This window comes from Mustela lutreola, chromosome 6 (assembly GCF_030435805.1).
Source record: "Mustela lutreola isolate mMusLut2 chromosome 6, mMusLut2.pri, whole genome shotgun sequence".
NCBI lineage: Eukaryota > Metazoa > Chordata > Mammalia > Carnivora > Mustelidae > Mustela > Mustela lutreola.
In genome coordinates, this window is record NC_081295.1 from 14372981 (window position 1) to 14388612 (window position 15632).

The 15632-nt window shown below is 40.3% G+C and overlaps 1 protein-coding gene across 16 annotated transcripts in view; it reads left to right on the forward strand.

Annotated features, from left to right (window-relative positions):
• Window positions 1-15632, forward strand: part of SYNE1 (spectrin repeat containing nuclear envelope protein 1) — a 465519-nt gene that overhangs the window by 290604 nt on the left and 159283 nt on the right. For 15 of the 16 annotated variants that reach the window (XM_059176745.1, XM_059176748.1, XM_059176749.1 and 12 more), the window contains 6 exons: window positions 3749-3934; window positions 4148-4270; window positions 4551-4733; window positions 6286-6429; window positions 10326-10520; window positions 11557-11697. In XM_059176745.1, coding sequence (XP_059032728.1) covers window positions 3749-3934; window positions 4148-4270; window positions 4551-4733; window positions 6286-6429; window positions 10326-10520; window positions 11557-11697 — 972 coding nt within the window. The remainder of the gene's footprint in view (window positions 1-3748; window positions 3935-4147; window positions 4271-4550; window positions 4734-6285; window positions 6430-10325; window positions 10521-11556; window positions 11698-15632) is intronic. The other variant, XM_059176744.1, reaches the window with a different exon arrangement.

A 15632-nucleotide genomic window follows, 5' to 3' on the forward strand; every position in this document is an offset into this window, starting at 1 on the left:
TTAGGAGAATCAAATGGTTTAACATATGTGCAGATATCGGGCACAGTAGGTGTCACAGGGTTCCTCCTCTCAGCATTCAGCCTGGTCTCAGTTGTCCGGCTTTCCAGAGGAAGCAGGGTCAGCTAGAAAGGAGCAAAGAGTCCGTATCACATGGTGGCTGCATTACTTCATTTCCGGAAGTTTTCTTCTGGTCATATCATCCAGGAAATTATTTCATCCTTTTATTATCTTTAGCTTGAATTAGATACAAATCTCTAACAGCCCAGTTATCTTACAATACAATACATAATGGTTTTTACTTAGTTATATGGATATCCTGAGGTATTTTAGTTTCTCTTTTATTCTGATTTATATATACTCATATCTTTTAAATCATTTACTTTTCCAGTTCTGTGGACAGGTTTCTAGATCAAACCCCCATTTTCTGCTTGGAATGCTTTTACAGATGCTAACCACTTTCCCTATGTACGTGATTGTTCTTCTCTAATTAATCTTATAAACTCTTCTGGAATCTTTCTTATACTATGCAAGACAAGTCTTAAGTTACAGTTGATTGTAAACAATGAAAAAATATTCAACCTCATTAGAAATCTAGAAATGAAAAATTTAGAAGAGAGAGAGAGAGCACGCTATCAAATTAACAGCGTTTAAAAGTTATTTGAGGTTCATATTTAAAGAAGTGAGAGCTCTCAACTCTGAAGATTACTTGTTAAAACCTTTTTGAAAAACAATTAGTAAAATGTATCATGATCATCAGAATGCTACTACTTCATAATCCAAAATGTATAAAATATGTGGTTTAATAACTATACTGGAATCTTGTTTTTTAAAGATTTTATTTGAGAGAGAGTAAGAGAATGTGAGCCCGGGTAGGTTGGGGGGGGATGGGCAGGGGGGGGAAAAAGTATCTCAAGGGGTCTCCACGGTGAGTGTGGAGCCTGACACAGGGCTTGATCTCATGACCCTGAGGTTTTGAACTGAGCTGAAACCAGGAGTCAGATGCTTAACTGACTGAGTTACCCAGGCACCTCACTAGAGTAAAATTTCTTTTTTAAGATTTTATTTATTGATTGATTGATTAGAGAGAGAGAGAGTGAGCAGGAGCAGAGGGGAGAGGCAGAGGGAGACAGAGAAGCAGGCTCCCCCCTGAGCAGGGAGTCCAACATGGCGCTCGTTCCTAGAACCCTGAGATCATGATCTGAGCCAAAGGCAGATGCTTCACTGCCTGAGTCACCCAGGCGCCCCTATAGTGGAATTTTAAAGAAAAATGTCAAGTCACTTTTCCAAATGACATTTTGGATATATAATAGAGTATAAATGTAGTCTTTAAAACAACCATCAGGGGTTTTTGTTTTATCTTGTTTGGTTTTAAGTAGGACCTGTACTCATTTATTTATTTAACACATTTATAGAATGATTTCTTTCCAAAGCTGGGAATTTATTTATTTTTTAAAGATTTTATTTATTTATTTTGACAGACAGAGATCACAAGTAGGCAGAGAGACAGGCAGAGGAAGAAGCAGGCTCCCCGCTCAGCGGGGAGCTCGATGCAGGGCTCCTTCCCAGGACCCTGAGATCAGGACCTGAGCCAAAGACAAAGGCTTAATGCTCTGAGCCACCCAGGCACCTCTGAAGCTGGGAATTTAAAATACAAAGACTATTCCTTGTTCTTGCCCCAGGGAGTTGATAAAGGGAGGTAGACAATTACAGACTGTGGTAAGTACAGCAGATGAGGGATCAAGGTGCTGAGGGATCCCACAGGAGCGCTCTCTGCCCACACTGCCCGGGGTCTCGGGGAAGCTGAAGGAGGCTGTCGTAGGAAAAGGGGATTCTGGGCTGAGGCCTGAATGACAGGCTGCCTACTCGTGTGAAATGCGTTGTAGACAAAAATGCATGTTGAAATCCCAGTAGTAAGAGTGAGGGGTGCTTTGGTGCAGTGGCGGGGGTGCTCCAGGGAGGAGGTGTGGAGTAGAGCTGGGAGGGAGAGGCAGAAGAGGTAAAATTAGAGAAGAAAAAAGATCCCAAGTTTTGTTAAGAAGAACTTGGGCTTTAACCTACAGTCACTCTGAAGTCTTTGAAAGATAGTCTTGAGGCAAACGACAAATTCAGGCTTGTATTTTAAGGAAGATGATTTAGCAGCCTGCGGAAAACAGACCGAGGAAGGTAAGAGAGCAAGGAAGGTGGCTTCGGTCCTAGCCAGAGAGTGACAGGGTCCCTCTTTGGAGCTTGAGAGAAGACAGAATCGAGGGCTATTACTGAGCTAGAGTTCTGGACTCTAGAGACTCTTGGGTGTGGATGACAGAGAAGGGGGAGCCCTGGTCAGTTCCCACGTGTTCTGACCTGGGCAGGCGGTGGGTCGAGAGCCTCCGAGACACGGGACGCCGCCTGTCCGTGGTGCTGTCAGATGCTCAGAGTGTCTCGAGGAGCTCTCGCTTACCTGCCCTAGGTCAGGCTGCCCAAGTTTAGCCAAAAACAGTACGCCGGGAGAATGCACGTGCTCCGATGCTAGGTGGAAAAGAAAGATGGAAAATTTTACATATATTATGATCTCAGTTACCTAAAAATATGCCCACATGTAACAGCAGTTATCCCTATTTAAAATTGTGTCTGATATTATGGAATATTTTATCTTTTTTATATTTTCAATATTTTCTAAGCTTTAATATATATATATATATATATATATATATGTAAAGAGAGAGCATTCCTCATGAGGAAAAAATACTGTACTTTATTATTTTAAAATTATTATTATAATTATACATAATATGTAATTGTACATATTATATATATAAGTATATTATATAGTTTAAAATTATATAATTATTAAATTATTATTTTATTAATATTTATTTTTCCTCATGAGGAGAAAAACACTGTACTTTATTATTAAAAAACAAAGACTTATTGCCTGAGAATCATGTCCCAGCTCCCATTTCTCTTCACACACCCCATATCCAGTCCCTGCGCATTTTGTGCGCACTCTCTGTTCCCTTGTTTGAGCTCTTCCTTTCTCCCAGTCTTCCTGCAAGCAGGAGCACATCTCGTTTCTGTCACCTTTAACCTTTTCTTTCTGTCACTGTCCTCACAGAATGTGTATTATGTGGTTAAGAACCCATTTGTGTCATCCGTCCCACTAGGTGATACCGTCCTGAGTGACGAGCGCTGTGTTTTGTTCCTCCTGGTTTCTCAAGTTGCTTCGCCCCCCTTTGTCTCACTAAAGCAAGTGCTGAAAGGTTTTTGTTTGTCATGCCCTTGTGTTATGTTCATTTCTTAGACCAATAGGCACCTCAGATCTTAGACTTAGAGTCGGAGAGCTGAAATGCATCTCCCGAGTTTAAATATGAGTAAAAAGGAGGCTCAGCACCCTGACAAGATGCCCAGCCTGTCAGAGCATTGGCGCTCCTGGGATACTCATGTCCTGACCCTCACCAGGGAGCAGCTTGGGGCGGTAGATAGAGCATGAGCCTTAGTCTCCAACACTTAATAACATGTGGCCTCAGCTAACGGTTGACATTTCCTAAACTTTGATTTCTTTTCCTGTGAAATGAGGAGAAGAGTAGGTGGGGAGTAGGCACAGGGTATGAAGGTTAAATACAGTAAGACACACACTCCGCAGTGCGCGCGAGATCTCTGCAAGCATCTCCCTCCCTTCTGGGCGGATGGTCTTCCACCACACCAGACTGATGACCTACGCGTCTACCTCGGCCCACCTGTCATTGTCATGATTATTGATAACTCGCTCTAGAGCATGCTAGAAGAATCTGAAGAGATCCACAGCAGTCTGGAAGCAATGATTGAGAAATTACAGCACCTCGCTAGCGTGTACTCCATAGAAAACATGTCTCAGCAAGTGGCAGAACTGGGACGGGAGTCTGAGGAGCTGCGACAGATGATCCGAATTCGTATGCAGAATCTCCACGATGCTGCCAAGGTACATAAATAATAATAATGATAACAGTAACAATAATAATAATAATGTTAGTGATTCTAATTGGAAAGTCTATCATTTTAAAAAAATGACAGTTTTATAGTGAGGATGTTGTACTCACCTCTGATAATGCCATCTTGACTGCGATGTTACTCTTCTATGACTTTGAACTTCAGGTGCTTACATACTGACATTCATATTGCTTATACTCTGTAGGATATGAAAAAATTTGAAACCGAGCTAAAAAATTTACAAGTTGCTTTGGAGCAAGCCCAGACAACCTTGACTTCTCCAGAAGTCGGACGTCTTAGTCTCAAGGAGCAACTTTCTCATCGACAGGTAAGCAAGATAATTCAGAGGAAATGAGTTAAGGAGCTATATTTAAAAAAAAAAAGGAAAATAATGAGGAAAAATGATTTTTGAAATCAGTTATAGTCTTAGTACACTATACATTAAAGAAAAATTCCTTGGAAAATATTTATAACATGTGACAGACCTGTTATTTAGTAAAAGGCTCTTATGAAATAAGCTATTAATAGAGCTTATGAAATAAGCTATTAAAATACACATTTTTTCCCCCATGCTTTCCATGATGTAAAATGTGAACTCGCACTTTCAGCATTTGTTATCTGAGATGGAGTCACTCAAGCCAAAGGTCCACGCAGTGCAGATCTGCCAGAGCGCCCTCCGGATCCCCGAGGATGTGGTCACCAACTTGCCACTCTGCCACGCGGCCCTGCACCTGCAGGAGGAGGCCAGCCGGCTGCAGCACACGGCCATCCAGCAGTGCAACATCATGCAGGCATGTGCGGCCGTCCCGGGTCCCAGCTGGGGACTTTTGCGGTCCCCGCACCCGCAGAGCAATAGCAAATGAGTCATGGGCTTCTTTTCTTAGCGCTGTGTGGGCTCAGCCATCAAAACACATCCAGAGTGTTAAATCTGACAGATTGTTGTGGTTACATAAAATAAGGAGATGAAATGCTATCATTTGGATCACCCACAAAAGCCTGGGGAAAGCTCTATAAAAAATATCCTTTGGTGAAAACTATCTTTGAGCAATATATTTTAGTAAAGAACAACTTATAAAGGTTAATTTTATCTTCAGTCATACATTTTTACCTCTTATTATTCATCTGAGAATCCTCTAGCGCCTTGTAAAATGCCTTTACTGCTAGTATATGTTACAGAATTTTTTTTTCAGATCTCAGCTTACTGATGCACCAAATGCATTTTCTTGCCTGAAAAGTACACCCAAGTGTAACTCTTAATCTCTTTAGCTAATAAGAGAAAAATCATTTACTAGGAAGGAATGACATTCTCCAAGTCTTCTCTCCTTTCAACTAATACCTTACCTGCTTTACCCAAAAATTGCACACATATGTGCTCATTAAGTAGCCAATGGTCAACTTGGTCCACTCTCCCTGCTCCTTGGATTATCTCTTAATTTGTTGCACCGTAAATTCCTGAGGATAGAAGTCATGGTTACTTCATTTTTTTGTCTTCCACCCAGCATTTCAACAAGTGCCTTACATATATATGTATATATATGTAATATATATGTATATATACACATATATGTAATATAAATACTAAATATACATAGATAGACATAGATATGTCTATACCTATGTCTATATATGTCTGTATATATATGTCTATATATCTAAGAAATACTTAATACTATAGACATACATAGACTATATATAGTAATATATGTCTAATATAGTATATAGAAATACTATAGACTATAGACTATGCAGACTATATAGACTATATATCTAAGAAATACTAAATACTATAGACATATATAGACTATATATGTCTATAGTATAAATACTATAGTCATATAGTCTATAGTATTTATATACTATATATATAGTCATATATGTCTATATAGTCTATAGAAATACTATAGACTATATAGACATATGTCTGTATATATATATGTCTAGGTATAGACATATCTATGTCTATCTATGTATATTTAGTATTTCTTAGACAAAAAAAAAATGAAGCAATCATGTTTTTCATACTGCTTCCCACCATGCCATTGTTCTGACCAAGACACACACAGCCATTTTCAGGACAACATGAATGGGGAGAATGGAGAGGACCTAGCCACGTAGCCATTCTGAGTGGGTCAGTAATCTTAGCAAACTCTTTTAGAGAGAAATCTTGGAACTATCTGCATATACTTGAGGACTTGAATCACCCAGGGATTTTCCCCATCATTTCTTTGCTCCCTAGACACACAGGAAAATACCAGTTAACACTGTAGACGGCCGCACAGAATGAGTCCCATAGTTATTGTTACCGAAAGATAATCATGCGGCTGTTTTTTCTCTCTTTCAAAGGAGGCTGTGGTACAATATGAACAGTATGAGCAAGAAATGCAGCACCTCCAGGAGCTCATAGAAGGAGCCCACAGAGAAATTGAGGACAAACCTGTGGCCACCAGTAACATCCAGGAGCTGCAGGCCCAGATTTCTCGACACGAGGTAAGAGGGGAGTGCAGGTGCTTGCTGAGAACATGTTCTCGGTTTCTAGTGAATCACAGAGGAAAGTTTGCCCTGTCCCACACACAGTGTGTTCAGTCCTTGAGGAGCATCTCTGACTGTCTTTGCGTTTTCAGCCCTGTTTTTGCTGATCCTCTCCAAGACCCAAGAGCCTGAGTCTTTCCCTTTGAGGCCAAAACCTCTTTATATGTTGCTGATGATGTAACTCAACAGGGACCCACCACTTGTCTCCTGCACCCAAAATTCTCACAATCAGTTACACCGAAACATAGTCCACTCTGTACTCAGAGCCTGCTAGAAACAGCAGTGCTCAAAGCTTTGCTGCTTTGATCACCCTCTTTAAAAAGAAGAGACACTGCATATCAAAAAATCATTTGCTCTTTCAAACGTAGATTATTTGAATTCCTTCCACCACAATCAGAGTATGGTCCATGTTGTTTTGCTGATTTCCAGATCGTGTCTGTCAGCATCTTCCCCATTTTCAAATATGCCTTCTTTTTTGTATTTATAACTTCATTATAAACTCAGGACTTGAATACTGCTTATGCAGACTTGGTCTCAGGGATCACAGACCTTGAGTGTCTTGGCCCATTGATACCTGCCAGTGAATTTCTTCTGGCCTGTCAATTCCTGCATGGCTCACATTTACTCTTTCCCTTGGGGACTGGCTCACAGCATCATGAACTGGGGGTAAGCAACAGGGTGGAAGAGTGTGTCTTATCTGCCAAGGGTAGATACTTAGTTTATTCTAACATAGTACAGAAAGTATAAATTTTTTTAAATCTTGTCTGAAATAACAATAATTATCATTACTACAGTTTTTTTGAGTTTTTTAAATAGTTTACAAGATTGTTACATTATCTTTTATAACATCACTGTGAGGTAAGGATTTTCTTTTAAATCATCTCCATTATACTGATAAGAAAACAGAAACTTATTTTTGTAAGTGACTTCCCAAGCTCCCAAATCTAATAACTGGTAGAAACCAGATTCTAAGCCAGTATCTGTGGCTCCAAATTCCATGATTTTTCCCCTGCAGCAGAAACTATCTGGGCTACCTTATCACACAGAAGAGAAGAATGATGGTCCAGGAAAATAAATGACTTGTCCAGCATCCCAGAGCTGGTGCTGAGCACAGTCAACTGTAGACTGTCCTCCAGGGTCCTGTTCAGTGAGCCCCTCATTCTGTACCATTTTCTCTTTCCAGTTCTAAACATGAGTGTAGATATTTATAACTTCTGTCATGTGATTTAGAATGCATTTTCATAATAATAATGGCATTGTCCTGTGTGAGACTCGTGGTATGTATTAAACAAACACAGGAAGGAAAGTGCTGAATGGAGAAAGCCTGATTTATGATAACATAAGAATGGGGAAGGCTGCTTTTTCCTGTATTTTCAGTCTGCTTTTAATGAAATTTCAATTTTGAGGTGGATCTAATGTATAGAAGGATAACTTTCACTCCTAAAAATAATTGATAACTTATTCATTTCTAAGAAATTCACATTTTTCTGTAATTTTTAAATGTTGCCTTTAAGTTGAAAAAAATTATTCTGTCACTTTTCGATCATAGGAGAGAAAACCCAGGCTCTTTGCTTCTTACATTACATACAAGGTCTTCTCCTAAGTGCAGGAGATTGCCCAGGAGAGGGGCAGCCACCGAACTTAGAACAGCCATAGTGTCTGCAATTCCTGCCTCTTTATGCTCATCCTTGTAGTCACTTTCAGAAATATCCAGTAAAAATTAAAAATACATACGCTCCCTGAGAACAGAGAATACTTTAAGCCAGAGGGGCTCCATTTTAATTGAGTAGATTTAATTGCCAGCCCACCAAGTTATTATTATGATATGGACAGGTTTTATTCTTACAGAAGAAAGTTCTAAAGAGCTATTTCTCTAAGGGAGTCATATGGGATAAGCATAAAATGCTTGGTAAATCAAAATCCTTTGTGGAGACCAGAATTTCATTGTTAACGAACATCCCAAAGGAATTTTATACACAAGAAAGTTGAGAACTCAAGGTTAGGAGGTGGGTGTCCGTTGTCAGGTGGGCGCACAGCTTTGCGGGATACTGCAGTAGGGGGCACAGCCATCCACATAGGCAGAAAAGGGGAGGGACTAAAACTAATGCTACTTCAGAAAGATTCTTCAAATCTACCCCTGGAGGGCAAGCCATTGTAAGGCTTAGTGATTTGTCCTATGAAAACGGAATTCATGGAGTTCAGTGAATTGGTAGATGTTTTCCATATGTGCACGCTAATTATAATAGAGAAACCATGTAGTAGGCACTAGGCCAGATGTAGTAAAGAGCTGTTTAATCACTATTTTGAGAAAAACAAAACCTATTAGGTTTAATTAAGTACCTGCAGCTCTAAAAGAAGTGATGATTTCTACTTTTTAAAATTTTTGCTTTAAAAATTATTGTGCTATAGAAGAAGTCAGGATGACAAGCTACTGGCTGAGTTTTGCTGGGTTTTTCCTTCCATTTAGTCAGTTTTGGCTGGCAGGTGTGTGTGTGTGTGTGTGTGTGTGTGTGCCTATATATACAGACACACACGTATATACACATCTATACATATATACACACTCACTCATAAACACATATGTACATGTATATACATAAACACACATTATATATAAACCTGTTTGTTATTTCGTTTGTGAACTTCTGAGTTGAAAGCTATGGTTTGAATGTCAACATGTTTAAAATGATAGGATGTGCATAATATGTACATACAGGCGTAGTACGTATATATGCCTTGTGATTTATGTATATACATACTATTGTTTTAAAGGCATTTAATGTTTTTGTCACAAAATGTGTTACATGCAAGCACTAAATGACAGCTTTTCAAGAAACACATATAAAAGGAACAGAAAAAAGTGATGGTTTGGTACTTTTAGGATTCATGTTTTGAATACACATCTTCATTTTTGTCAAACATGTATACATCTTTTAAGTAAAATATACATTTAATATTTTAAAATTACCATTTTAGATAATTTTTACTTAATATTTTGGACTTTAGAGAGCTACTTACTGTCCAGAATCTATTTTCAGTAAGCTCTTGGTAAAAACTTTAACACCTCTATTTCTTAAAACAATTGTTCAACAATCAATGAATTTAAAAGCCATTGAATTTGACGTGAACTTCAAGTTCAAAGCTCTGGTTTGAAACATCAGAAACGTGTGAGGCATGGTGGAGCCTATGAGGGAGAATATGGTGAATGTACAAAACTTTATTGTGGGAACGATCTGCATAAAAAATTAGGATTTCATATGTAATACTTAGCTTATCTACAAAAAAAAAAAAAAAAAAAAAAAAAACCAAAAAACAAAAAAACCAACTCCGTGGGTCACAGGAATCGACACACAGGTTACTTTTGCGACGGGGTCCGTAACCGATGACTGCTCAGTTTGCTGCATTAAGTACGGTGAGAGCTGAGCGTTGCATTTTTTGTAGTTTCAGTCATCACATGACCTAATTTCCATGGCATGAACCATCTGGCAGTTTCAGATTCTTTAGGCATTTTAAAGAAAGTTGTGAGTGCTTCACGTTACGTAAGTCCCGGATTGCACCCGGAGCTTCTCCCGGGCGTGGACTCTCCCACCGCGGGGCACTGGGTGTCCGGCCCGTGCGGTGCAGCGCTCTCCCGGGCCCGCGGCGCGGTGGTCGGGCTGCGGGCGCGCTGCAGGCAGGCTCCTCCGCGGCTCGCACGTCCACATCCTGCCTCTCGGCCGCGGCCGCTGCTGTCGGCTGGCGCAGCTCTGCGATTTCATTGGCCCGCGCTGGAGGAAGATGAACGCTACTAGTTGTGTTTCCTTTTGATGCTGCTCTGACACACGGGGTGGGGGCTGGGGGGGATGTTTCCCCAGGAGCTGGCTCAGAAAATCAAGGGCTACCAGGAGCAGATCGCCTCTTTGAACTCCAAGTGCAAGATGCTGACGATGAAAGCCAAGCACGCCACCATGCTGCTGACGGTGACGGAGGTGGAGGGGCTGGCGGAGGGGACGGAGGACCTGGACCGGGAGCTCCTCCCCGCGACCTCGGCCCACCCCTCGGTGGTCATGGTAAGTCAGGGCGAAGGCCGGGCGCGCTCCCTTCTGACTGCACCCTGGCCGGGGGCTCCAGTTTCCCTCTTGGGGCTTGTTTTAGGGATCAGTGCTAGTAGCTCTTGCAGACTCGGACTGAGGAACAGTCTCCTTAACTCTCTGACTACATTTGGGCCAAGACCAGTTTTTGATACTGAAAACAGTGACAGTTAAAATGATGCGATTTGCTTGAGGTGGCTGAATTATTTAAGGTGCCGAAGGTCGGCCCTTCCTTTGTTTATAATTTATCAATAATACTGAGAGGCTGTGTGCTTTAAAAAATAAATTAATAAATAAAATAACATTCCTTTGCACGGTTTTCTGCTGTTCTGGGGGATAGGAGAATCATGCTACACATATTGTTTTTGTGTATGTTCCAAACTAAAACTCTGGCTGACTAGATATACTTGTGTATTCTGTTATAATAAAATATAGAAGACATTTGATAAAATCTAGATGAAAAGGTGCTATTAGGAAAATAAGAAAACCGAAAATCCAAAGTTTAGCTTTGAATTAAAATAAAATAGTTTCCATTAATTTCTGTTCTGCAACATCACTTACCTGTCACTTTGTATCTAAAATACATTACTTATTTTGGTAACTGTAACATTTTCCAGTGCTGTATATTTTTTCCACACATATGTGCTGTGCCTCAGATGGTGTGTAACAGTACCTGGGACTCATTTGGTAAAATATTACCTTGGGTGCATTTATTTCCCTAGAATATTTAGGGAAAATACTACTTGTTTATAGTGACACAGACATCAAAGAAAGGAAAATAATCAATAACACGAGTCTTTATTTTGATATGCACTCTCTTACAAATGGGCCCTAGGGTCACAGTCACCTGGGGACAGAACTCTTAAATATTAACACAATTTGTATGTAGATTTGGGTCTTGGGGTCTCTAACCTATGTCATATTATTACTTTTGTTTTGACCAGTGCCTGACCAGGTCTTTTGTTAACATAGCTAACCGATGTTCATGTCCTTTGGGCTACATTTTATGTGATAGATGACTGCAGGTCGCTGTCACACTTTGCTGTCACCTGTCACTGAGGAGTCTGGGGAGGAGGGAACCAGCAGTGAAATTTCCTCTCCACCTGCCTGTCGCTCCCCTTCACCTGTGGCTAATACAGATGCTTCCGTTAACCAGGTACCACCTCTTTGGAATTCCTCCATCTCTGATCTCTGGATGGTTGCAGGACTCCATTCTCTGTTTTTAATAGACTGTGGGCATGAATCTTGGACTTTGAGGGACATACCGTTAGGTGTGAAATTGCACAATCAGTGATTGTTGTCTGATACCACTGCTGGCTCAGCACATCAGCTCCTGTTCTGGGCTGCTAGCAGTGAGATGAGCAAAAATTAGGTCACAGAAATTATAGATGGAGAAAGCCCTGTTTTAATGTATTACCGTGTTAGTTTCTAACAGCTGTCTGTCATGGAGTACTGCATCCTAACAGAAAATGAAGTGTTTGTGTCACCATTGTAAAATAATATGATCTCTTTGTATTTTAACATTCATTAAACATGGTTTTGCCGGTTACCAGCTCAGATTTTGAAGTTGAAAAGCTTCTGCTCTCCATATTACATGTTTTTTAAAATTTGCTGTTGACCAATTTATGGGGTGTCTGCCAGTGTATATATTGGAATGCTTCAGTAGACGTGTGCTTTTTTGCTTATTTTAATAATCTTAGTAATTAATAATCTTAAATTTGATTTCCTATACAGGTAATACCTTGTGGTTATGTGGTACACTTCACATGTATTGTATTAAATTTAGCTTGTACTAAATTAAATATGTCAAAGAGTTTTCATGAAAACTATTGGATAGAAACAAAAAAATATGCTTTTACAATAGCCAAAATTTTTTAATGCACATTAAGTAATACCTTTTCTTCCTTTAGCCAGAATAACTTTTAAAAAATTTAATTACATTACTATGAAATTATTTAAGTGTTCAAAAGAGTTGAGATTTATTATTAGGAAAGAAGCTTTACACAGAGCAAATGTTCTATAAGTTATATTACAAATCAATTACAATTATTTTTATTTTAAAGCAGAAGCATTTGAAATAGTATTTATGTGATTTAAAAAAAAAAAAAACCCTCCTCCCCCAAAGGAGGAAAATAAAATTGATGAAAATTTTAGATAAAACAATTCTCTTGGTAAAAATGTGTATAGCTCTAGGACGTTACCAATTTATTCATTCAGCAGACACATTCTGAGCACCTGCTTCACATGAAGTCTTGTGATGGGTCTCAGGTAGGTAATAAAGGAGAAGACAACAGTCCCTCTGCCCTCAAAGATCTTATAATTTAGAAAGAAAGATGGTTGTGGGGTGAAGAATAACAGAAGTGTTGAGAGGAAATTAAAAACAAAAAAAAAAAAAGGAGAAGTTCAGCGCACTCTGGGGGAAACTGTTCTTCAAATTCTGATTTTAAAATACATATTACTCATTCTTTGATGTTGTGTTCTTCTCTGTGGTCACAGATGTTATTAGAATCAGAGAAATGTGGCTATAGTCAGCTGTTTATTGTATAGGAAAAAAATTACCCTATATAGTATACTTAATGTCCTTAAAATTTTCAAATTGAACAGTGAACACTGACCTTGAGATTAACACTGTGGGAAGAATAGCCCTTTTCTAAGATTGTCTGTCTCAGTGATACTTCCTGTAAAGTGTCTTTCAATGTACATATAAAAAGGCCTTATGAATGATAAAATATGCAAACGTTTTATTATGGTTACTTTAACCGTCAAACTCAATCAGATCTTCAAACTATGAGATTTTTGCTTTAAATTCATTTTGATACCCCCTGCATCAAAGAAAAACATCAGTTAAATCACATTGTTAACTACTTTTATGTGATCCTGCAGACGAGCAAAAACTGGCCTTATGTCACCGGCGGCTTTACTCAGAGGGGGCTGTTAAAAAGCAAATGTGTTCTGCTTGGTGTTGTGCAAACACATCAACCCTATCATACGGCCACATGTTATTCTTCTCGTACAGTCATAGAAGTCAGAGGAAAATGAGCAAATACCCCAACATGGCCAACAAGCTTTCTCTGGAAGCCGAGGAAGACATTTAGAATCCCCCTAAGTTCTACTTTTCAGACTCAAAATACTGTACAGAATGTGCACAACTGTTTCGAGGGCAGCCAAATATAACCGCTTTATAAAATTGCAGCTGTTAAGAAAAGGTTTGGGGCTTGCTGCTTCTGCAAGTAGATCTTCATTATATAACTGATTGCTTCCCCACCCCACCCCACAGGCAGTGTGTTCCGCCTCTGACAGTAGCTATTAGCTGAAATGTGGTAATGGTGTAGCTTCCCAGAGAGTGGAAAGAACCAGGCAACCCCCAGGGCCCCCTGCCCCTGTCCCACTGGCTGCAGGAGGAAAGCAGGAGTCGGGCTCCTCAGTAGGGTCAACAGAAGTCAAAGTTTGAAAAGCGCCGTCTTGTACCAGGTAGAGTGCCAGACCCCTGGTTAAAGGCTTAGGACGGGGGCCAGGTCTCCTGCCTGTTAGCTGAAAGGGCCCGCAAAGTCCCTTGGCGTCCTCCTCTGTGATGGGAAGCAGTGCTTTTCAGTTCACAAAACTGTGGAAATTCAGTGTGACGTGAAGCCTGAAAGTACTCTTTAACCTGGACCATGTTAATGAAATATTAGCTATAGCTTTCCAGATGTAGGTTCCCAGGAATCTGTGGGATAATGACTCTCCTAAGGTAGGCACAAAGCGACAAGAGACCTGTGTCTTAAGGATGATTGCTCCCTGCCAGCTGTATGGGACTGATTCTAGTTATTGAATCTATGTAGCCCTCAAATAGATACAAATTATTCATCTACAAAAGGTGATATATATTTTCAAATGCTTTAAGAAACCAGGAATTGTCAGTCCTGTTAAATCCACCTGAGTGATACACATACACGCCCACAATGTGTTACACACACACACACACACACACACACACACACACCACAAAGAACCGGGAGGGGGGGGGGAGAAGAATTTTTTAAAATAACATATTTGTTTTATTCTGGCTTTTTTGAGGGGCTTCTTTTTCTATAAAAGAGTCTTTAAAATTTTTACATTTAAAGCAACTTCTTGCTTTTCTTTGTGGACAGTAGTATTACCTTCTGTGTATGTAAGATGATAAATTTTATAAAAGTGATTATACAGGTATGATTCCTTAGGGATGCATATGCCTGCCTGTTATTTGCCAGACTCCCTAAGGCATGCTCGGAGTCAAAGACAAAAGGCTCAGAGTCAAAGACAGCAAGCTCACTCCGGTCTTAAGAGAGCTCACAGTCTGTGTGGGAGCAGGCGAGTTATCACAGTAGCGGGGGACGAGAGCCATGACAGTGGGAAAACTGCATGTGAGGGTGTTCTTGGAGCAAGCGCCTGACCCGGAAGTTCGGGGGGGGGGTCAATGGTGGCACCCAGAGCTTTCAGAAAGGAGTGCAAGTTAGGCAGCTGGTGTGCACTAGAGTGACGTGAAGTTTTTCAGACAGAGGGAAGGACCTACAGAAGGAGTGCTGATTGGACGGAGAATAGCCCATCAAGACAACTGCAAGTAGTACCAGGATAATTAGAGAACCAGATTTGGAGGAGGAGGGACAGGGGGTAAAAAAGAGACTGGGGGACTGAAGGAAACACATCATGAAGGACAGGACCGTGAAGGCCACACACCAAAAATTGAACTTGATCCAGAAGCTCATAGTTAACCGCAGAGGGAATTTAACTAGGAGCTATGTGCAGAAGTCGGTTTTAGAACAGATCATCCTGGATCACTGTGGACAATAAAATAGAACCAGAAGCTGGTGAGGGACAGGAGCTGCACACTCTGATGCCTGCCTGGGCCAGCACTGGTGAAGTTCATGAGAGAAACAGGTCGGGGGGTGAAGGGGACCTGAACAGCACCTCCGTTCATGCACCAAGCAGCCTCTCCTCTGTTAGAACTGTTGTAACCTCGTGGAAAGAGCTGTGAATCTTGATTCTTATAAAGTCTCTTCTCCCTAATTTGATGACATTTTCAACAATTTAATACACTGCATAAGCCAAGCTAAAGGTATGCAGGCCAAAGGTAGC